This window comes from Medicago sativa, chromosome 5 (genome assembly GCF_051527215.1).
Source record: "Medicago sativa cultivar Bolivia chromosome 5, Bolivia_mono, whole genome shotgun sequence".
Classification (NCBI taxonomy): domain Eukaryota; kingdom Viridiplantae; phylum Streptophyta; class Magnoliopsida; order Fabales; family Fabaceae; genus Medicago; species Medicago sativa.
In genome coordinates, this window is record NC_140753.1 from 31,075,932 (window position 1) to 31,102,204 (window position 26,273).

General features: G+C 29.7%; 1 protein-coding gene and 1 pseudogene across 3 annotated transcripts; one reads left to right on the forward strand and one right to left on the reverse strand.

The window, feature by feature from the left end:
- Positions 1-457: 457 nt before the first annotated feature.
- On the reverse strand, positions 458-12,259 carry LOC146921744 (uncharacterized; annotated as a pseudogene).
- Positions 12,260-14,276: 2,017 nt separating this feature from the next.
- Positions 14,277-23,926, forward strand: LOC146921745 (putative WRKY transcription factor 57). 3 transcript variants are annotated; one of them, XM_085715038.1, is made up of 4 exons: positions 14,277-14,753; positions 21,400-21,558; positions 22,324-22,731; positions 23,362-23,926. In XM_085715038.1, exons 1-3 carry the CDS (start codon positions 14,467-14,469, stop codon positions 22,727-22,729), a joined length of 852 nt encoding a protein of 283 aa, XP_085571164.1. In that variant the 5' UTR covers positions 14,277-14,466; the 3' UTR covers positions 22,730-22,731; positions 23,362-23,926. The 3 variants fall into 3 exon arrangements, with proteins under 3 accessions (XP_085571164.1, XP_085571165.1, XP_085571166.1); XM_085715039.1 differs by having other exon boundaries at positions 21,415-21,558; XM_085715040.1 differs by lacking the exon at positions 21,400-21,558.
- The last annotated feature ends 2,347 nt before the right edge of the window (positions 23,927-26,273 follow it).

Consider the following 26,273-nt stretch of genomic DNA (forward strand, 5'->3'; position numbering starts at 1 on the left):
TATAGTTGATAATATGGTCACTGAAAGAGTACGGCTTACATTAGGAAAAATGAGAAAGATCAGAAGGATACTGACATTATAAATAAAATTAAACTGAGTATGAGAATATTGGAGTTGCTCTATCATATAATAGAAAAACCGAAGTTTGGGTAGATAAACACATTAATGTATCAGATAGTGTTATTTCGGAGCCGAAGAGAAGACATTCCACCTATTGCAATTAGTCAATGATAATTCAATGCCATAGAAATTCCATTAACATCAGCCTGTGTACAACTGAATGATATCATGTCACCTGAAGCACAAAACCAGCACCTGAAGGTGCATGAGACCAAAAATATTGTAAAAAAGGGATCAAAAATATTACTCCACATAACATATTAGTCCCTATAACAAATTTATCACTTAGCCTGTTCTTTGCACAACAATAAATGTCATTGGATTTTATACAATGAAATAAGAAGTGTGATCTTAATTGTTAGTTGCAGAATTGTAGTTTATCTACATGACCAATCCATTACTCTTTCTTTACACAACTATTAGAATGGTTGCAAGTAGAAACAACCAATTCATATCCAAATAAAATATATATTACAACGAAGTTTAAAAGAGAAAAAAACTCATACTCATCTGCGTCATCAAGAACGACTGGTTAAACATTCTGAAAAACATCACGGTACACAACATTAGTGGTCTCAGTACACACTCGATTTTCTTCATCCAGTATAAGCATTTTCAAACCCTTTTTGGAAGTGACTCTCGACACAGCGACATACAACTGTCCATGAGTAAAAACCGGTTCGGAAAGATAGATTCCAACATGAGACAACGACTGACACTGACTTTTATTTATTGTCATTGCAAAACACAAAGCCAACAGGAACTATATAGTAGTAAATTTGAAAGGCAGTTTAGGATCACTCAGAACTAAGTTCATTCCTGGAATAATTACTTTTTCACAAGTATTTTTTTGGGTAATCACAGTTGCACCGATAAAGCTCTTCCAAAGATTGTCTACAATCAACCTAGTCCCATTTCACAATCCAGTTGCTTGGTTAATGTTCCTAATCAACATAACTGGACATCCAACTTTAAATCTAAACTTGTGGTTTAGAATATCAGAAAACTTGATATTGTTTAAGAATTCGGTGGTAAACCATTCGTTTTATACCTCACTATTCTCGTCTGATTTGCAAACCAAATCAAAACTTTTCGTCTCCTGGAACCAATGATAGGAAGAATTTGTTTATGTGCTTAATTGCGTCCAGTGTGGGAGCAAGTATCCCCCGCTCTTGGAAAAAATCCAATTTCATGTTTTGCAAAAAATCCGGATATACAAAATCAACCAAAGAACGCAACGGATTAGAGGAATTCTTTATCAGCAACTCATCATGAATGAGTACGTTAATTTCTCCACTCACGTTGGCGGATCCTATTCCATCTCCAATTGAAAGTATCCAATCAACAAACTTTCTTATCTCATCTTGCTCGGCACGTACGATTGAAGCACGTAAACACATATTTGTTGTAAGGGTGAAAACCTTACGGTGACTCCACAACTTTGATGAGTTGATGGATGAAGCAAATATGTCTTGTTTGTATCCTTTTCTTATCACTGGAAAAATTTGTCTGAAATCACCGCCCAAAACCACAGAAACACCCCCTAAGGTTTGTGTGTATTATCAACACCATCATAAGACATTATATCGCGCATGGTTCAGTTAAATGCATCAAAACAATAATGATGCATTATCGATGCCTCATCCCATATTATTAATTTTGAACATAGTAGTTTTGTCGATCTCTTTATCAAATCTACAACTTGACGCTTTGTACCTCATTATTCTCGTCTGATTTGCAAACCGAATCAGAACTGATATATTCCTTTTCGTCTCCTGGAACCAATGATAGAAGGAATTCGTTTACGTGCTCAACTGTGTCCAATGTGGGAGAAAGTATCCCCCGCTCTTAAAAAAAATCCAAGATATGAAATGTTTTGCAAAAAATCCGGATATACAAAAAAAAATCAAGGGACTGGAAAAAATCTTAATATTATGGGAAACATTTACTTAATTAACCATTTTTTACAGTAATACTTTGTTTTTGGATGTCATTCACTTTCATTCTATTTTCTTATTCAAACTCTATTTTTTCAAACTCCTTCGCATATGATCTATGATGGGATGTGACAATGGAAAATGTACATGTGTCATGATGAATTTACAAAATACATGTTTATTTAGACATTTTAAAATGATACAACGTTTTTATAATTAAGTCTATTTTTTTTTTTTGTAATAATTACCCAAAAATCTTCAACTCCTTCAACAAAACCACATAATTACCGATAATTCAATCTATTTTTTATACTCTCGCGGACAAAACACACACTACATATTTTTCACCTTAATGTTTCTCCCATGTTCAATTTTTTTCATCTTCATATTTATTTTATTTTTCTATCTAGTTTCCTTTATCTATTCTCATGGATGGAAGGAATATAAACCTCCCTTCATGAAATCACCACCAATCAACCTTTTTGAACATGTTGTGCCTAATTTTGACTTATTTGACTACGTTACATAATTATGGACACAGACAATCACATTATTGATTAGGATATGTTAATGTGTCAAATGTGAGTTAACATTATACATTGGATGAAAAAATAGATTTTGAACAACATATAAGTGAGATGACCAAAATACATAATGTCTTAAGGTTTTATGTAAAGATGTGGTGTCAATCTCACTTGTATGGTTGATAGTGACGTAATACAATCATCCAACCCGGTGAAGATCACCCGAAAATCCCAACATTATGATAATTTATATTGTTAGTTTTCAGTTGTCAATTGTTTATTTTTTATTTTTTTTATCTTAAACTTTAGTTATTGGATGTCATTCTCTTTCATACTATTTTTTTTTTTGTTATTCAACCTCAACTACTTCAAACTCCTTCACTTTTATTCTTTGGTGAAATTTGACAATACTTATAAGAAATTTTAGAACAACATGGCGTTTTTTTAATTAGTCTAATATTTTGGTTAAATATTTACTAAAAAATGTCCAACTCCTGCATCAAACCAGTAAAATTATCACTCTATTCCTTATATGCTCCCATAAAAGCACATGCTCCTTTTTTTTTCCTTATCATTTCTCTCATGTTCAATTTTTTTTTTATTTTCCATCCTTTTCTAATTTATTTCGTAACTTCTCATGAAAGAAAGGAACATAAACCTCCCTCCATGAGATCATCACCAACTTAAATTTTTTACCATGATATGTCTTCATCTAATTTTATTTGGCTTTGTTACCAAATGACATATGTCTGTCTCACACTTAATGGGAGAGATGTCAACATGTCTTATATGAGTTAAAGTTTCAGATTGGATGCAAGAGAATACAATGACAAACATATAAGTGAGATGACCCCTAAATCCAATGTCTTTAGGATTTGGATGAAGATGTGATGTTAATCTCAATTGAGTAATTGCTCTTAGTCTAATGTGATTATCCAACCCAGTTTACGCTCCCACGAAAGTCCTAGCATTATGATCAACTGTTTTCTTCTATTTTGGATTTCATTTGCTTAATTCTTTATTTATCATGAAAGAAAGGGATAAAAACTCTTTGTATAAAGCCACCATCAACCCACCTTTTTTAGCATGTTGCGCATCCGTCTAACTTTATTTTATTATGTCTCTATATCCCAGTCACAAAGAGTCTCAAACTTAACGGAGAGACGAATGTGTCAAGTGTGAGTTAAAGTTCTATAATATTGGATGCTAAAGTAGATGTTACATATAAGTTAGATGACCAATATACATGATGACTTAAGGTTTTGGTTCATTTTGTAGTGGCATTTTTTCAAAATTTTTAAAAAATCCACAAAAAAAAAATTTGAAAAAAAAAAATTCATTTTCTTGTTCAATGCAATTTTCCAACTTAAGGGTTTAATCTAGTAGTAGAAGGACAAACTTTGAATTTCGAGATTTTGAGTTTCAAACTCAGCTAGTATCCTTGGAGATAATTAAACATAAAAATATTTGTGAGTGCTCTTTTATCTCTAAGGCTATCCACAATGGTGAGTGCTTCACCTATTCAGCACCACAATAAATAAGCACCCCCATTGTGGAGCAAATAAATAAGGTGCTTGTAGAGAAGGGTGGCTATAGAAGCACCCTATCTCTCTTCAATTTTGTGAGGGACCCCTAAATAAATTGTATAAAAAAATTGTTGAAAATTCGTAAAATTGAAATTAACAAAATCACTGAGTTATTGCTAACATTTCATTTTGGATATCATTCAAATTTCCTTTTAAATTGTGTTTGTTATTATTATTTCTTTAAAAAAAAGTTCCTTTAGAATATGTCAAAGAGACTTTAGGCCTTAGGGTATGTTTATTTCAAGGTTTGTAATATGATTCTTAGGAACGTGAGATTAGAAATATGCAACATTCTCATGTTTGTTTCAAGTTTTGAAAATTTGTTCCCATGAATATTATATTAAGAGGAATGTTATTTAGTTTTATTCTATTGTTATTCTCATGCTTAAAGATGAGAATCTAAAATTTCCATGGTAATAAATCTGAACTTGCCATAAATTCTCACTACCATTAACATTTATTTCCATTTTTAGTTTTTTAATTAATTAATTTCTAAAATATTCCAGGAAATCTAAATTGTTACCAAACAATTAGGTAAAAATGTCGTTTCAAGAAATGTAATTTCTTGCCTTGAAACAAACACACCCTTAATTTTTCATAAAATAAATTGAAGCTTTTCAAAGACTACTATCATAATCTACAATTTACAATTTTACAAAAATTTGTTTTTTTTATTATAAAAAATTTAGGCGAGTTAGACTCTGGAGGACACATCAAGATCAAGATATGTCTCATGACTCAATGAACACATACCAAGTTACTCCCTAACAAAGAGATCATCACGCTAATAATGGGGATTGAATCCACACCCTTGAGGTTGAGTCAACTCACTATTAGCCGAGGCAACCTTGATTAGGAATGCAATTATTAGTATTGATAGAAAAAATAGTGATTTAAAACATGATACTCCTTCCGGTCCTATTTATAAGAAAAAGTTGGGTCAATAAAAGTTGATGGATTTGGACTAAATTTTTAACCATATACATTAACTTTTGTTGACCAAACTTTCTCATATAAATAGGACCGGAGGGAGTATCATGTAATGGTATCATTTAAATAACATTTTTTTTTCATCTGACCCAATAAATGATACATTTAATAGAATCATTTTAATTTAAATTGTCACATTAATGACTCTTAATTTAATTTATCATGATTAAACTTAATAACATGAAAAAAATCACAAAAAAAAAAAGAAAAAAAATAAATTATTTAAATTATAGTATTCAAAATTTATATGATATACTTTTTATTTGTTGGAATTATATGATTTACTGGGAATACAAATTTAGAAAACAATGGTCCAAACAATAATAAAAAAAAAAAACTAAAACACGGTGTGTATTGAAAAATAAAATAAAATATCAACAATCTATAAAAGTGAACATTCAAGCCTTGGAAAGCGTAGATTAACGTATGAGCATATGCGCATAGTGGCATGATTTTTTTTCATTTTTTTTGAAAGAACAGCGACATGATTTTTTTTTAGGGAAATAGGGACATAATTTTTTTTCTTCTTGAAGTAGGGAATAGTGACATGAATATTGTTATCATAGAACTACCCTCAATCAATATATAAAAATGAGTTAGAATTAAATGACATTAAAATGTCAAAGTTTATTTGATCTCAAATTTTAGTCATTGATTTATTTTAATCCAATGTGATGATATTGATTCAGTTAAGGTGATCACGTGATCACCATGCTACCGTCAAGTCTAGGTTTTGGTCTCTTATAGTGATCTTTCCTCATTTTCTCATTTGCGGCTCAAAGGCATCCTGTCTCCCATCCTCATGAATTAGTGTGTTTTCGATTTGGCTTCCCATTTCCACCGTTACCTTTTTTTTTAGGGAATCTCCACCGTTACCTAAAAAAAAATGAAAGATATAGATTTATTACTTGCTTAGCTTTTTAGGTATTATGTTCCAGCATACATATATATATTGATAGAGGGATCATGGATTCCTCAAGTTCAAGGCATGGTGTTTGAAAAAAGGCAAAAATTTCATGTTATATATGACCTTGATCATAGCTCTGTAACAATAAAATATCAATAATAAATAAAATTGATTAACATCATTTCACAAAAACAAATACTACATAAAAATAAAATTATTTTTCTTAAAAAAAGTTAAAAGACGAATAAAGAAGAAAACAACCCAAGTAATGATTAGAATGATGACATGTATGCTCAAATTTGATTGATTGGTAACTTCAATCATGAATCATGCTCAATTTTTATTGGCTGATAATACAAAACGTATTCATGATGGGCTATTAAAACGTTTATAATTTTCATTTTGGTTTTTAATAAATGAACTGAGATATATCAAATTCGTGTGAGTGATACAAATGACATAAATGGCAATCTGAGTAAATTTGTGGTGATTTGAATATTTGATCAAGTAATAAATGAGATGAAGCAAGAAGGAGTGCCAAGTGTACTCTTCAAAAAAAAAATTAAGGCAAATGTTTATAATAGAGATTTAATGTGTTTAATGAGAAATAAATACGATAAAATATGTCTAAAAAGAGCACCGTGTACAAATTACGCTAATATGAATAAGAATTAAAATACATTAAATTCTTTTGGTTTGTAACTGACATTTGGTGATTCATCACTTTTAGCACACCTTGTGCGGGGTGAATCACTGTGCCTTTGAGCAATTTATTCCATTTTGATTTGTTCAAAAAAAATAATTCTTTATTCCATTACCCTATCTATGATTATGAATGCATTTAAATAGAAATGAGTTTTGAATGTCAGATAGAATTGAGTGTGGTATAAGAAAAAAAAAGCGTATTTTTGAAAATAAAAATATAGAAAATTAGTAATGGCAAAGAAATTTTTTATTTTTACGTTGATTATATTTTTTATTTTTACGTTGATTATATTTATTTGTTATGTTATTTGTATAGTTAGTACCGTTGAGAAAAGAAAAAAATGCTTTCATTTTTCTACTGTAGAAAAAATTTTGTTTTCACTAAAAATTGTAATTTTTTAAATAACCATATTTTGATTTTTTTATTACTTGTTAAAATTCATTTTTTCTGTACATTTTCGAGATTCAATCAGTTAACCAAATTTACATATTAAATGTATCATTAAAATTTCCATCAAGGATGCTTATCATCATGAAAAAAAATGGGGGTTATCATGAGAAACCATATTTTTATTGCTTATAATTTTGAAAATATACAATTAAAAAACATTTAAATATTTATATATTTGAGTACGTATTTTTTTTTACAGTGACCGAGGTTTGAACCCCGGACTGAAAATATACAAAAAATCGCATAGTCATAGTTTATATTACAAAATAGCCATAAAATTCCAGTGGAAGTTAAAAAATGACACAATCCCTAAAAAAATGACAAATACACCTATACCAAATACATTTGTTTTCGAAAACGTGAATTAAAAAAATGATTTTGTTTAAAATAATAGAATAAATATGATTAACGTTACATAAAATACTTAAGGTGTTGAAAAATCAGAAATTAAACTTGTTATACATCAAAATTCTATTATCAAAGAATAAGAAAGTTTGTCTTGTTCATGTCTCTCACAAATCATAGGCGAACGCTCTCACAAATCATAGGTGAACGAATTGAACTATATATTCCATTTTCTTTAAAAGTGGATATATATGAGAACATAATCGTATTTGGTGTCATATGATTGTACAAAGCAACAAACAACAAACAACAACGAAAAACAAAGAAAAAAAGAAGGGACAAAAAAGTGGGAAAGAAATGTGTGACGTGCAATGGTGTTGATCTGGATGTCTAATTTATAGACTTATTTTGTGTGGTAGTTTAGTCATTATGATTTTTATTTTATTTATGGACAAACATTAAAATGAATTTTTTCTATTTGAATGTATTGATGTGTTGACTTACATTTTTTTTTTTGAAGACACAAAATAAAACGCATTTAAATTACATTTTAATGTACAGATTCTCAAATAAGATCAAATTATTGCAATATGATTGGTTCAAGAAAATGACATCGACACATGTTAATGTAATATTGGAAGAATTCTTACAACTGACGTAAATTAAACATATTAATGAATTCCAATTATTTTTTTTATTTTTTCTGTAAACGCATCCCTTGTTTTCTGTTACGGGAATACCACTATAGGCTTAGAATTTTCTTAGTAGTTAAGGCAAATAAATATTCCTTAAAAAAATGGTTATTGTGATCATCAGATATCTTCGTGTCAAATTATAACGGTTAATTTACAATGCATTTAAGATAATAAAATACATATTTTCAATAATAGTATGGCTATGATTTGTTGACCATTTAAAATTAAAGAAAAATCGTTTCAACACTTTTTAGTAAAAGATCAAATTGATGCAATATGATTGGTTCAACAAAATAATATCACATATGTTAATATATTATGGAAGGAATTTGTTCAAATGACGTGAATCACATATTATTTAGATTACAAAGACGTTGCATTCTAATCTTTTTCTTGGATTTTTAGTAAGACCAAAATTTGAAGTTCCAATTAAAAATAAAAAATAAGACGTAACAATACAAAAATGATGTAATAACAAAACAATAATTTCATATGTAAACTTTTGATTGAAATCATGGTGCATTAAATACTCCTATCAAATAGAGATAACATTTTATGTTAATTCACCAAATTATGATTGTTGTTTCTATTATAAACTTTTTCATATTCATTGTGTACATAAAATAAAACATTGGTGCATTAAATACTCCTCTCAAATTCTGACTTTTTGCACACAACATTTTCGGTTAACTCATCTAATTCCAATTCTGTTTTTCTTTTCTATTATAAACTCTTTCATATCTTGTGTGTACATGAGAAATAACATTAAATGAGCCTTTTTCTTCAAAAAAAAAAAACATTAAATGAGTCTTTCACTAATAGGTTGTCACGTGTACTTTTTAAAAAAAATAGTGCAAATATATATAATAGAGATATATTTTATAAAAAAATAGATAAAAAAGTATGAGTAATTTATTTTTATCTCATCACAAATGTTTTTATTTTTTTCATAAATAATATGAACTTAAATAATGTTTTTTATGTACCATTAATTCAATCATTCCTTATATATAAAGAAAAAAATGTTTTTCTTTGACCCTTCTTATCACCCTTGTTTTTTATTTTCTTGCTTCTACAAATAATATGAACTTTTTTATGGAAAGAAATAATATGAACTTAATCAATGCTTTTTATACACCACCAAATCATTCCTTATAGAGAAAAACAAAAATGTTTTGCTTTGAATGATGTTTCCTATGTAAAATATAGACATTGATTCTACTAATTTTTGCTCCCTTATTAAATTATAGCTACTATGTTGGTACATGTAATCCTTCAAAAAAAAAAAATAGTTGGTACATGTTATAGTTGTTTTTTATCTCTTTTTTGCATATCTTGTGCCTAGTTTAGATGCTATCAATATTTTTTAATTTTAATTTTTTTATTTTATAGAGAGAAAAAACATTAATTTTTGCACATAAATTTTTCAAATCACATGAAAAAATACAGATGAAATTTCATATCAATTCTAATGATGCAAAACAAAAAATATGTAAACAATAATTAGTTATGATAGTGCTATGTATAAGAAATTTTTATACTGAGTTGGAAAATGTCAATAAAGTTTAAGGCATTATGCATACATATAAATTTCATCGCAAATTAATTTCATTTCATGTCCATTAAGTGTAAAGTTAATTTGATTAAATGCTATAATATTTTTAAATGAAATTTAAGGTGACAGTAAAGATAATTGGGACAAAGACAATCATTGAAATTAATGGAAAAGATTATGCTTCCTCTTTCTTTGAATTCGGTTTATGTCCATAATTGTTTATTTGGCTAGGTTTATGTTCTTTAATTTTTTTTATTTGTCATTTTTTTCTTAATAAATTTTTAGCCTAAAAAGCTCGTTAAAAAATATGCTTAAAATATCTATAATTTGCTTTTTTTTTTTTACAAATATAATTTGCTATTTTAAATACAAAAACTATCTTGAATACTATTTACAAATGAAAGACATAATATTTTATTCATTATCATAGTTGAAAAGTGATATCTTTAATATACTGAACTGATAAAAAAAAAATCATATAAAACAAATGATTTTTTTAATGACAAATGTTAGTAATCAGTTGCAAAAAGAAACCATTAATTACATTAATTGGAACATTCCTTTAGAGTTAGAAGTCGCGATTATGTGTCTCGAGAAACCATGTCTATTGGTCAATGGCTGATTGAAGCTTTTGATACATTCTATTGAAGAAACTGTGATAAATGAAAAGCTGTCATAGTAAATCATGATGAAGTTAAAATGTGTTCTTATTATAAAAGGTTTGTCCAAATTAGATGATCTGAACCAATTGCATGCAACCATTAGTATGCTGTGTAACATATCGGGAGATGTGTTAAGAATTTATCAAATAAGAGTTCATGTGTAATACAAACTCTAAATAGTTATAGATAAAAGCTAAATCAATATTTTTTTTTTAGGGAAAGCTAAATCAATCTATTGAGATTAGTTTTTTGACAGATCAATACATTAAGTAATATTCAACCAACATAACGTATCTAAACTCTAACATCTTGATTCTATATCAAATACAAAACATTGCTTCGACTTAAAATTATATTGCTGATTTTGAACGCCTTGAAGTCGAAGAATGGAGATACATGCTCTCCAATGGGACCCTGAGAAAGTAGAATTAGCAATTAAAAATTAGATACAAATAAAAATTAAAATCAACCCCATAATCTGCAACAAAGTGATTCAACATTCATGCTTTTTTTTGACAAAAAACTTCCATGCGTTAAAAACATAGAAAATTCTATTTTTTTATGAATTTTTTTATGGGGGGAAGAAATGGGGGAATAGACATATGAAAATAATGGAAAAAAAATTATCTATATATAGGGAAAAAATCATGGAATGATCAATTTTGATTGGTCTATGAAAACTAAATGCGTCATGATTCATTTTGATTGGCTAATAAAAAATAAATGAGTCATGATTCAATTTGATTGGATTATAAGAAAGCATTAAATGAGATGAAGAATGTGATTTACATTTTTTTTTAGGGAAGGTTTAACGTTTATTTTAGCAAGTCCTTAAATACAATCATAAGTTTTCATATTTTTGATATTCTTTGCCAATCACCCATTTATGTGCGGTTGTCCATATTTAAAAATAAACATATCTAAACTTTTTCTTTTACCGAAACTTAAATATGAATTTGAAAAGAAAAAAGTATTTGTTTTTGGAAAAAAATAGTTATTTAATAATTTTAGTTTTATTTTGAATTTTGAGTTTTTAACTGGGATATTTCGAAAATCGTCTGTATTTTTCATTATAATTTTTAACTCGGTTCAAACAAAATAGCGGCATATGTTTCTTTATTTTTTATTACATTTTCTAACTCGGTTTTTAAAAAATAAATAAACATAGGTCATGTAAAAAAACGATATCATGTTAAAATTATTTAAATGCATAATTCTTTGACCAAATCATATCAATAATATTTTAATCAATATGAAATATATATTGCCATTTTCGGTTCATGTCATATTAATAATAGTATTATTTTTGGAAAAACAATGCATCAATTTAGAATATTTCATAAAAAATAAACATAAAATAATAGCAATAAATATCAAATGCATAAGAATGCTTGGTTTAGTTTATGGTGCCACGTGTCATAACCATACTTTGAGGGGTTCATTAGTTTATGATGCCACATGTCATAACCAAAAGAAAAGAAAATAACTTCCATAATGGGACATGAAATAGGTCCTAAATTTATATTATATAGATTAAGAATAAAATAAAATGACCTCAAAAAAGAAAAAAAATTAGTTTGGCCTGATCATATGTAAAAGTGGTATTTTGTTTTTGTTCTAATTTTTATATAATTTAGTTTACGGTGATAAAACAATATGGTTCAATTTAAATCTACATAATACATATAATGTAAAATACGGTTGGATTAAAATGTATATAATACATATTGTTAAGGCAAAATGCACATGTACATAAAACAATACCTGTATATTTGATACCATTTTTTAATCAAATATTTACATAATACATAATTAAGACAACTATCTTGATCAAAGGTCTTATGCATTGTAAAAAAATTGTTTGAGGAGCATTAAATGCTAGAAGCAAAATGAGGCGCCACGTGTACTTATGCTCATAGAATTATCCTTTTGTATTATATAAAGATAGATATAGATATAGATATAGATATAGATATAGATATAGATAGATATAGATTAATAATCTTTATCTTTATATAATTCTTTATTCTTTATATAATACAAAAGTCTACATCTATGAATGATAGTACACGTGACATCTTCTTGCTCTTCATCTCATTTAATGCTTTTCTATCAACCAATCAAAATGGATATTGAATCATTTATTTTTTATTAGCCAATCAAAATAGATCATGACTCATTTATTTTTCATGTGCCAATCAAAATTGATTATGACATGATTTTTTTTCTATATATAGAGACAATTTGTTTTTCATTATTTTCATCTACATCTTCCTCCCATAAAAAATCATTGTTTTCAATCCCATTCTCTTTTCTTTTATTTGTTTATTTCTTATTTTTTAGGCTTAATAGCAGTTTTGGTCCCCTATATTTCAAGAAGTTGCGATTTTGGTCCCCTAACTAAAATAATTCTATTTTGGCCCCCTATATTTTGCCCGCTTTGCACTTTTGGCCCCCTAGACCAATTTTGACCAAGTCAATGCTGATGTGGCGCCACGTGTGTAAATTTTTTTATTTTTTTAATAATTAAAAAAATAAAAAATAAAAAAATTACACACGTGGCGCCACTTCAAAATTGGCCTAGGGGGCCAAAAGTGCAAAAGGGGCAAAACATAGGGGGCCAAAATCGAATTATTTCAATCTTCACTTTTGGTCCCAATTTTTAAGACAAATCATGTGTAGCCTTTGTATTTTTCAATAAAATTATGAAGAAATATGTACAATATTGTAAAATCTCTCCCAAAATAAGTAGATTTTTTTTATAACAAAACATGAATTTTTAATTGCAAAAATTATAAAAATTCATATTTAATTTATATTTTGTTAAAAAATTCTTTTTTTTTGATAAATTCTTATAATATTATAAAATTCTACATGAGTTTATTTTTTTTTTTTGACAAAATTCTCAAGTTAGTCCTTTAAGTTTTGAAAGTTTCAATTAGGTCCTTTTAGTTTGACATAATTCCCAAGTTAATCCCTTAAGTTTCAAATAGGTCTTTTTAGTTAATAAAACATTTCACCGTTACCCCTGCTGTCAGTCTCCGTTTAATTAATGTTGATGTAGCCGTTAAAATGTTGCCTTTTAAAAGCTCGAGGGTGTCAAAACGCTAAGTTTAATGGTCACAAATGATCATTTATAGTGCAAAAGTGACAATTATTTACAACATCAAATGTCTTTCTAGCACTATTAAACGACATTCATAGTGCTAGAATGATCATTTGTGACGATTAAACTTATCATTTTGACACTCTGAAGCTTTTAAAAGGCAATGTTTTGATTCAAGTCACCAACTTAACGACTACATCAGCACCAGTTAATTATTAACTGATTGCAGGGGTAACGGTGAAATGGTTTATCAACTGAAATGAAATATTTGAAACTTTTGAAATTTAAAGGATTAACTTGGAAATTCTGTCAAACTAAAAGGACCAAACATGATATTTGGTTTTTTTTTTTTTGTGGTGGTTGGAATTTTAACATCAGACCTTGCATATATTATACATTGTCCTTACCAACTGAGTTAAGTTAACGAGGACGTTTACTTAAAAAAATTGAATATATTTCAAGATCAAGAACATATTAAAACAAAAAAAAAAAATAAACAACGAAAATAGATTTTCAAAAAGAAAAACCAAATCAACACTTATTTATTTATTAAATAAAAATAAAATAAAGTGTCTTTCACATCACATCGTCTCTCTCTATCTCGTTTCTTTCTTACACTGCTTACTGTGCTTTGACGAGACACCGCTTTCAAACGTTTCATAAAGTTGAAAACCTACGCGTCCCTTCCTTCTCACAATAATCTACGCACAAACCCTAATATCTCTCTCTCTCTCTCTCTCTCTCTCTCTCTCTCTCTCCAGAAAATCCATTTGTTTTCTATGAACTTCCACAAAATCCATTTCTCCATCAGAATCACTTTCAGATTTTCATCTTCAATTATCACTGTGCTTCATACTATATAGTTTTCACTCGTAATCCATGTATGGAAGAGAAAGACAGAGCACCTACCGAAGAGTTCGTTGGCAGCTCAAACTGGACTCTCAACGTTGATGATTCCAGCGATAGGTTCGACCACATCGGCTGGAATCTTGTACCGGAAACCACCAAGGATAAACTGTTGCAACCGGTTCAAACAGGTTCAACTGAAACGGCATCGGTGTCGGCGTCAGCGTCGTCTTACAGGTCAAATAATCAATCAATTTCTTCAAGCTCCAGCGAGGATCTGCCGGAGAAATCCACCGTCTCCGATGAGAAACCGCCGAAAATACCGTGAGTTGATGAATTTTTTCTTACACTGCTTTCAACTTTCTACTATTTTGTGTGGGGTGAGTTCGTAATTAACGTGAAATTGTGAGGACGAAAATGGAAAGAAAATAACTGAATTCCATTTTATATTCATTGGGATCGGTGCAAATCCATGTCCGTACATTTAGGAATCTTCTTCCCAAACAGAACATAATCCGAGATAGATTTTATTTTTCCTCTTTTGTTTTTTGGTATTTTTGGGTCTGTTATACAATTTTTAAAAAGTCAGGGTTAAAAAAAGATATTTTTTTAAGTAAACTTTTTCGGATTTCTGAAGCTTTATCCCACGAGTACCACTGTTATTGTGGCGAGAATAGTGTGTTCTGAACCATCTAAATCTCTTTCTGCTTTATTTTCAGAAAGAGCTATAATTATTTATAATTTGCATTATTTACGCATTATGTTTTAATGTTATCATTACAAAGTTTTGATTACAATTGGGATATTTTAATTAAGGATGAAAGTCAGATATAAAGTGGGATGAAAAGGGATAATAAAGTTTTATTGACCACTACCACAAATTTGAATATGCAATATATTTCATATTCTATACTGTGTGTAAGTTTAGCTGCTAAATTTTGTGACAAAAATTTGTGTAATACTATGAATAGGTGATACAACTCTCAGCTTTCTTATCATTTCCATCTTCACTACCAAATTTCACTTTCCAAGGTTTGATTTGGTGGTGACTTTGAGACTTAGATGTGTGCTCTCTTTAGATCTTACTCCCTCCATTCCTTTTTATTTGATGTTTTAGCTCTTAAGTTTTATTTCAAAATATTTGATGTTTTAGAATTGTTGGTATTGTTTGTCCAATTTTACCCTTGTCACAATTAATTACGTTATGACTTTTAATTTATCACAATTGTCAAAAATTGGAGTACTAATTACCAATTGTCCTTACCTAGGTAGTGCTCTCCCTAAGTCTCATTGTCAAAAAATAAAATAAGGGTATTGTAGTCCAAATCTACAACTATTTTCATTCTTTAATGATTCCTTAATATGTGTGTAATCAGCTAAAACATCAAATAAAAAGGAATGGAGGGAGTAGGTTCTAATACTTTGAGTATCAATAATTTCGGTGTTAGATCAATTGTATAGAGTTTTGTTTTGTCTTTAAATAAACCCTCTTCAATAAACGGTTTTTTTTAATGACAAATATATTATATAAATAAAGGAAAAGGAGAAATCTTCTCTTTAATAAACGGTGAAATGAGCTCATATTATTTAGTCTTTGGGTCGGATATCGAGTTCTCAAATAAACAAAAACCATCAAGTTTATTTTATTATTGAGTAAATGGTCACTTTAGTCTCTGACTTTGGACCTTGCTGTCACAAAGGTCTCTGACTCGAGATTAAATATAAAATAGTTCTTTAATGTGCACTTTCGTTATCAGTTTAGTCTCCGACGTTAAAAACTTATGTTAACTGATGAGGTGACAAATGTCTTGGGCTGACAAGGTGCATGAGGTGTTAGAGGGACTAAAGTGAAAGTAGAAAAATTGTCACTTTAGTCCTTGAACTGAAAAATCAATATCCCAAAATTGAATATCAAATCTCTAAATCCCGAATTCAATCCTCAAATTCCTAAATCTCAAACCCCTAAGATTCAATTTGGGGGTATTGATTTTCGATCTAGGGAGCAAAGTGACCATTTTCTACTTTCATTGTAGTCTCTGTGACACCCTCATGCACCTAGTTAGCACAAAAAATTTGTCGTCTCATCAGTTAACAGAAGTTTTTAATGATAGAGACTAAACTGATATTGAAAGTGCACATTCAAGTACTATAATATACTCCATCCGTTTCAAAATGAGTGTCGTTTTAGGTGTTTACACACATATTAAGAAATGCAATGATTAAGAGAAAGAGAATGGTTATTTTACCAAATTATCCTTATTAACTATTGGTTAGTTTTAAAAGTAATACTTTGGAAGTAGTGTGCAGAGTATTAATTGGAGGGTACAATTGAAAAGAAAAAGTTATTATTGCATTGGAAAATGAAAGCGACACTCATTTTGAAACAATTCGTTTTGGTCCCTTAACTTATTTTTTGGTTTCGTTTTGGTCCCTTAACTCTAATACATTCATCCTAACGTAGAGGACCAAAGTGGTTGACGGAGGAAGAGTTAAGGGACCAAAACGAAACCAAAAATAAGTTAAGGGACCAAAACGAAACCAAAAAATAAGTTAAGTGACCAAAACGAAACTTTTAATAGTTAAGGGACCAAAACGAAACCAAAAAGTAACTTAAGGGACCAAATTGTAACGTTAATAACTTATGGACCAAAATGTAACCAACAAATAACTTAAGGGACCAGATCATTAATTAAGCCACATTTAAATGATTTCTTGACATAGACTACTTACAAATACAGCTTTTTAGTTTTGGACATTAACGTGATGCTAACCACTTGCAGCTTTTTTATTTTTTATTTTTTTATTTTATGGAAACCACTTGCAGTTTAAAGTTCAAAATATATCCTCATTTAGTCATTTTTACACATTAGATTGAATAGCAGAGTTTCTTTCTACTTTCTTGGTACGATGCTTATTCATTTCACTGCCACTGCCACTGCCACAGCCACAGGATAGCACTGTCATTAATTTGCACTTTATGCTCATAATTATTATGTACTAGGCCTAGCTAGTATGCAATACACTACTTTGATTAAAAAAGTTTCATGACCAGACATATTGCTTCTTTTCCTAAAATAATGTTTGCGTGTTTTCATTGTAAGGCTGGGCCTCTCCTTTTATTTTTTTTCAAATAATTTATAAAATATCTTGTGGTCCATATTTTTTGTGCATTAATATCTTATTAACAGAAGATTATGATAATTGATACTCCCTCCGTCCCGGAATAACTGACCCATTTTCTAAAAAAAAGTGTCCCAAAATAACTGACCCATTTCAATTTTCAATACAACTTTCATCATTCCCAATACAATATAACACTAAATAATACTACTTTTATCATTCCCAATACAATATATTCCACTTTCCCCTTCATTTATACACTTTTCTTAATCTGTGTGAAAAACCAAAGTAGGTCAATTATACCGGGACGGAGGAGTACTATGGTCTTTGTTTTTTGTTTTTGATAATATGGTCTTTGTTTTTTGTAAGCATTATGATATACTATGGCTTTATACGATGCAGAAATAATACTGTCTTTTGGCCCAAATATAATGTGGCTCATATTTTTTGAGCTGACACTCGATAAATTGATTTAATAGTTCTAGATTAGCCTAACTAAAATTGAGGCTCTCAGTTGAATTGTCAAGCATTCAATTTAAACTACTATAGCAATTTTATTTTGTCTTAACTTTTAACTCTCCACATATACTTAAGAAGGGGTTTATTAGTCCAAAATTCAATCAAAAAGTAAAGTATAATCCGGTCAATTATTCTTTCAACAAATATTCAAAAGTTTTTTTTTTTTTTTTTGGTAAATAAAAGTTTTATTCTTAAATTGCTTCGGACCAGGATTTCAAACATGTCTTCTAGTCTAAAGTGACATAGAAATTTCCTAAACCTGGTCCTTAAAATCAGATATCACAACTCTCTATTTCAGTTTTTATATAGTGCATGCATGAACAGTGACAAAGACATAACACCTACCGATCCCTCAACCGTCGAAGACGTCGACAACAACTCAAACTGGACTCTCAACGTTGATAATTCTGACGCCAGTTGGAATCTTGTACCGGACCGCGTATTGCAACCGGTTCAAACCGGTTTGATCCAAACGCCCTCGACCTCGGCATTTTCTTACAAGTAAAATAATCAAACAATTTCTTCAAGCTCCAGCGAGGATCTACCGGAGAAGTCCACCGTCTCCGATGAGAAACCGCCGGAGATACCGTGAGTTGATGAACTTTTCTTACACTGTTTCAACTTTCTATTTTCTGTGGGGTGAGTTCGTAATTAACATGAAATTGTGAGGACGAAAATGGAAAGAAAATAACTGAATTCCATATCAATCATATCTAAATCGAATCAAGTTGAGGTTTGTTTGTTTGTTATTTTTGAATTTTATTTTTAATTCCATTTATATTCATCGGGATCGGTGCAAATCAATGTCAAATCTATGTCCGTACAATTACGAATCTTCTTCCCAAACAGAACATAATCATAGATAGATTTTATTTTTAAATTTTTTTAAAAAGTCTTAATGATGGTGAGCTTAACTCAGTTGATAAGGACAATGCATAATATATATATATAGGGTTATGTTACAAGACACCTTCATAAAAAGTAGTGTGGTGTCTTTTATCAAGTCACACCTCAAGGTGTGATTTTCACTTTTTTAGTTATAACTTTGATAAAAGACACCTTCATAAAAAGTAGTTGGTGTCTTTTAACAAATGCTCATAGAGTAACTTGATAAAAGACACCTTCACAAAAGGTGTCTTCTATCATAACCCATATATATATATATATATATATAAGGTCCGGTGTTCAAACTCCGGTTACCATAAAAAAAAAAGTCATGGTTAAAAAAAGGATTATATTTTTTTTCAAGTAACCTTTTCGGATTTCTGAAACTTCAACTCATGAGCACTGCCGTTATTTATGATTTGCATTATTTGCATTATAAAGTTTTCATTTTGATTAAAGTTGGATTATTTAATTAAGGATGAAATCCAGATAAAAAGTAGGATGAGAAAGGATAATGAAATTTAATTGATCACTGCCTCAATTTGAACTTGCAACATTTTTTTTTCTTATACTCTATATGTGTGAGTTTCGCTGCTAAATTTTTTGACAAAAAATTATCTTTCGTTTTTTTTTTTCTTACTTAAAATGACAAATGCATTTGTATGATTGTGGAATATTGTGATAGGTGATAGAACTTTCAACCTTATTTTCACTTGCATATTCACTTCAGATATTAGCTAACAAGTTTCAACACTCAAGATATTAACACTCAAGTTTCAACAAATGCATTTGTATGATTGTGGTAAAAGCTTAAGACTTTGATGTGTACTCTATTTAGATCTATGATTTCAATCATCCAAGGATCAACAATTTCTTTATTAGATCGGTTTATACATAATTTGGTTTGGCTTCGATTGAATCCTCTAATGAATGGTGAAATTGGTTCCAGAGATTTTGTGGTCTTTTTGCAGGATGCCAAGTTTTTTTTATTTTTTTATTTCACTTTTAAATGATTTTTTGACATAAACTTACAAATAAGTCTTTTTAGTTTTTCTTTTTACCAAAAATAAAAGTCTTTTTAGTTTTGGGCATTAAAATGATGCTAACTAACCACTTGCAGCTTTATTATTTTATTTTTTCTTCTGGAAACCACTTGCAGATTAAGTTCAAACTATGTACGCATTTAGTCATTTTTACATTAGATTGAATAGGAGAGAGTTTCTACTTTCTACTTTCTTGGTACACTGCCATTAATATGCACTTTATGCTCATAATTATTATGTACTAGGCCTAGCCTAGCTAGTACTATGCAATACACTAGTACTTTGATTAAAAAAGTTCCATATGACGTATTGCTTCTTTCCCTAAAATAATTTTTTGAGGACCCTAAAATAATGTTTGCGTGTTTTAATTTTAAGGCGGGGCCTCTCCTTCTTTTTTCTTTTTTAATTTATAATTATTATGTACTAGGCCTAGCCTAGCTAGTACTATGCAATACACTAGTACTTTGATTAAAAAAGTTCCATATGACGTATTGCTTCTTTCCCTAAAATAATTTTTTGAAGACCCTAAAATAATGTTTGCGTGTTTTAATTTTAAGGCGGGGCCTCTCCTTCTTTTTTCTTTTTTAATTTATAGGAGTATATAAAATTGTGCGGTCCTTATTTTTATGTTTTTGACATATATTATTTTATGTCCATTAATAACTTATTAACAGAAGATATGATAATTGATATGGTCTTTGTTTTTTTGAAAGCATTATGATATATGGTTTTCAGTATTGCTATATCTCCCGAAGCAATTTATCTCGACGGGATCACGACTAATTTACAAGCATATCATTTTGTTCCTTCCACAATTCAAGGGAGGTGCCACAATACAAGGGAGGGCAGTGTTGTAATTTAGAAAAATACATTCAGTAGAAATCAAGGGTCGTGAAAATTTCGCTAGCTTATCCATCGGGATAACTAGCATTATTCTATGGTTTTAACCGTGCAGAAATAATGTTGAGTCTATTGGCCCAACTATATAATGTGGCTCATATTTTTTAGTTGACACACAATTAATATAAATGATACTAGTATAATCTTAAAGTTCTAGATTATCCTAACTAAAATTGAGGCTCTTAGTTCAATTTCAATTATTATAACAATTTTACTTTGTCTTAACTCTCTTCTAATACTTAAAGAACGGCCCTAAGTAAAATTTGGTCTATAATTCTTTCAACAAATATTCACAAAAGTTAATCTTAAATTGAACCCAATATAGAATATGTACATGCTTCCTTTTGTTTGATATGGACCAGCATTTTCAAACATGTCTTCTAGTCTAGCGTGTAGTACACAGAAATTTCTTAAACTTGGTCCTCATCATGTGTAGTGCATGCATGAACAGTGTATCTTATAGCTGTGTATGCTTGGTGCTTTTATTTTTGACAAATTGTCAGTGACATTTTTTGTAGGAACAAAAGTAAGAAGAAGGGGCAAAAGCGAATACGGCAACCACGGTTTGCATTTATGACCAAGAGTGAAGTTGATCATCTTGAGGATGGCTACAGATGGAGGAAGTATGGTCAGAAGGCAGTTAAAAATAGTTCATTCCCTAGGTTTACACATACTTCTCATCAAATTAACCTTTGATTATTCTTTCATCAATCAAAATTCTTTCCATGATTATGCATGCTACCTACGTAACAAAATATTAGCAAAAGCGTACATCTATTAGGTTAAAATTGTTGTGTGCAAGTGTGAGTTATATGTCTCAAATCGGATAGAAAAGTGGAGTAAGTAAGAGGACCCATAAATTCATTGTCTTAAAGTTTTGGGTAAGAATGTGACCTCTCTCTCTCTCGCTTGTTTGGCTGCTCGGCCTGGATGTGGGTGGTCCCCTAAGCTCCCCCTCATGATGACCCAACACAAATTTGAACGAAATACATGTAGTGTTTTTTTACTTGTATTTAGGGTTTTTTTTCACTTGGTTTTGGTGTAGCAGCTATATTTCGATTCATTCTCTTTTTTCAAGGGTTTCATAATTGGACATTAAACCCATTTCATATGATGGGAGTTGCTGGTGTATTGGGCGTTGAACTACTATGCGCTATTCATGGTGCTAGTGTAGAAAATAGGTTATTTGAAGATGGTGACGGCGCAAATACATTCCGCGCTGTTAACCCAACTCAAGCGGAAAAAACTTATTCAATGGTCACCGCCGCTTTTGGTCCCAAATCTTTGGGGTTGCTTTTTCCAATAAACTTTGGTTACATTTTTTTATTTTATTTGTAGCAGTAACTGATTTATGGATGAGTGCCCTTGTACCAGTAACTTGCCCTAATTATATATTCTGATGGATATATTAATTTGTCTTGTTGCAGGAGCTACTATAGGTGCACAAATAGTAAATGCACGGTGAAGAAAAGGGTTGAACGCTCTCATGAGGACCCAACAATTGTTATAACTACATATGAAGGCCAACATTGTCATCACACAGTTGGATTTCCTCGAAGTGGAATCATTAGTCATGAATCTTCTTTTACTGGCCAGTTTGCTCCTACAATGCCTCAATTCTATTATCCTGTTCAATTACCTGCAGAGTTAAACACTTGCACCACCACTGTTTCTCAGGCATGTCAAACACATCATCCTCATGAGGCCGCTGGAGGATCGAGCAGCGCTACAATGCCGGCTGATGCATCACCGCCGCTGGATCTAGCCGATGAAGGACTACTTGGAGATATTGTACCCCGTGGAATGCGCAACAGGGATGAGAGAAATATTTGATGGTACATAAATATACTGAATGATTTATCTATTTTGATTTTTGAATGAATTTAAACTCCTTTAGAACAAGTTATTTATATTTACTAAAGATGAAAAATTATAGTTATAAATTGAGATATTGGTAATATATAAACATTTATATAACAAAATGTAATCACCACATGAAAATTGACTTAAAATTAACAATCTTCTAAATTTAATTTTGATATTGAAAATCCTTTAGCACATAAGTCTCGTTAGTATGACTCATATATACTAGACACCCCAGAAGGCAAGGGACAGAGGCGGTAGCCTCCCACGGTACGGTTCAGGGGTAATAATGCAAATTGAATCGTAGTAATTGTAATATATATATATATATATATATATATATATATATATATAGTAACATTGAAACCCTAAATCATCACCGTAATACAAACGAAACTTTGGTTGGTCTATAGTCACAGAGGTAGACACCATTGACCGAATTATGTTAATAAAAATTGTGTGTTCATTGTTTTTTATTTTCGTTTCTTATTATTCTTCTTCTGTTACTAGTTGCTGTTCTAACAAGTCTATTAAGAGGAAATATCAATTTAGTCTTCACTATGTTTTAATGGACTAATATTATCTACCATTTTGAATTTCAGAGGTTTGTGGATATGATGAATCATTTTGTACTATCCATGCAATTTGCAAAGAACTTAAATTAGTGATCCACTCATATATATAGAAAATTATGTGCATATGCGTGTTTTTTGTTTTTAACCAAAGGAAATTATGCATGTGTGTAAAAATAGATATATTTAGGTGAGATCAACTTAGGCTAGCTAGGCTGGTATACTATTTGGATATTGTTACACCATAGAAAATCTTTTTACCACACATATGTATTAATTACAATAAAGATTAGTAGACACCTTTAATATGTATACCCATTTGTATCACTTTGAAAAATTTCAAACAATCAAATATATATTCTGTTTGACCACATTTTTTCAGTTGCGTGACCATTATTTAGAAGCTGAAAAAATGTGGTCGCGCAACTAAATAAATTCTGAAAAAATAGTGGTCACGCGACTAAAAAAATGTGGTCACTCACACATACCATATATTTGCTTAATTGAAATTTTTCAGAGTGGTACAAAGGGATGTACACATTAAGGATATCTACCTATCATTGCTGTTAATTACAAAGCTTACGGTTGGATTAAACAAGTGATTAAATTCAAATGATTAATGGGTTCTCTTAAAGATGAGAGGTTCAAAAAACTTGAGTTTGATTTTTGAATGGAACAATTTTTGATGAGGTTTTACTTATTTTTCGATTGAATTCCAAATTACTATGATTCCATTCCCATAGAAATCAAAGGATTAGCTAAAAAAAACTTATAGTTGAATTTGAATGTCTGTATTATATATAATCTCTAAATGTATTACATATATTATTAATTCTTATTTCTTGGTAATGGTTACCTTCCATTATAAAAGAAATAGCCTTGTTGATGGTGAGGGAATCTTGCCTCGTATTTTAATTTGATAACTTCTAAAACCTACGAGGAACTAAGTACCTTCAGATATTATACTCTATGTCACAATAAGAAAAAAATAATAGAGATGCTGATCAAGACAAATGGTAGAGAATACAACATTGTATAGGGTCATCTAATATGCACCACTCCCATAATACGAGGTTTAGAAGTTATCAAATTCATAATAAGTACTTTGATATGTATATTGTATAGGATCCCTAGAAATAGAATACATTTTTGTACACCAAATTCATAATAAGTACTTTGATATGTATATTGTATATTACAATAAGCAAAGTAATGGAGATGCTGATGGCAGAGAAAACAACATAATTTATTAATAGGTTCCCAAAAGAATACAATTTGAGCATCAAATTATTAGTTTGTGCACTACTATAAATTCTAAAGTAAATTCTAAAAAAAAATGAAGAAATTAATTGAAGGATGTACTATACCTTTCATTAAAAAGAAATCTTTGAACTTGTCCTTGATTAATTACTGATACTCTTGTCCAAGTTTCAGAGATTGGAGACTAAATTTTCCTTTGACTTGAACACAAAGTCTTAGATTAAAAAAGTCGACATATTTACTTTTTATGACATATTCCATCACTAGGGAAGTTAAACCTTTAATAGCTCCATATTTATAAGTGGGTCGGCGTATATTTTTCTCCTTTAAGATTTGTTTGTCTGGTTGGGTCGTAAATGAGCTCATATTCCATCATTACTTGAGCATCATATACAATGCATATCTATATATGGATGTGGCCGGCTACGAATTTCTATGGCAGCACCTTATCTTGACTGAATGCTCCCCACTTCATCATGCTCAGCACTTGGACATCTTCGATCTTTCACTATGTTAAAAACTGCAATTGCTTTTAGATTTCGATCTTTCACTATGTTAAAAACTGCAATTGCTTTTAGATTAATTACAAACAATGATACTGTTGTTTCCTCATAAAACAAAATTATTAAAAGGGAAATGCTAACAAGTGCCCTAAGGGCACTTGTTAAGAAGACCAAAGAAGAAATTTTGTCTTGAAAATGGTGCATTCAATGCATGGAAACTTTAAAAAGTAACTTTTTCTACTTTAAATTTATCAATTATTTCTATTTTTGCATCCTTAACAAATGCCCTTAGGGTACTTGTTAGCAAGACCCTTATTAAAAGCAACTCTTTTTATGAATGTCTATATTAGACAAACAACTACAACTATATATTTGTTTCTCCATGACTCGTAATTTTTGTGTGGAAATGCTTCATGATATGTCAGTAAAACCTAGCTACATACATATTCTACAAATTGATCGTTAAATTGAAATTTTATATCACACAATAATTTTTTTTACATGAATTTAGAATTATTTAATAGTTTGTTATGGATCAAAATTACTAGTTTGATAAAAATACCTTTTTTTTTATGGATAGTTTGATAAAAATAGTTAAGACGTTAAATGCATCACATCATAATATCATATTAAATGATTGTTCATTGACGTTAAAATAAAGTCTCATTAATGAGACTTTATTTTAAAAATTGATATTTTCTTCTTCTCTCCTCAATTAACTACTCCCTCCGGTCCTATTTATAAGAAAAAGTTGACTTTTTAGATTCATTGTGTAATTAATGTATGTTGTCTATAATATAGACCAAATACATTATTTATACAATAAATCAAAAAAGTCAAATATTTCTTCTCAATTAACTACTCCCTCCGGTCCTATTTATAAGAAAAAGTTGATTTTTTAGATTCATTGTGTAATTAATGTATGTTGTCTATAATATAGACCAAATACATTATTTATACAACGAATCAAAAAAGTCAAATGCTTCTTATAAATAGGACCGGAGGGAGTATTAGTAATTGAGTTTTTCTAACCTGTGCAAACTTGCAGGATAAGGGGTGATTAATGCACCACTTTAGTGGATTTTCCAAATCTCATTCATGAGTATTTTTATTTTGAATTGATTTTTTTCTTCTCTCCTCAATTAACATGAATCAAAAAAGTCAAATGTTTCTTATAAA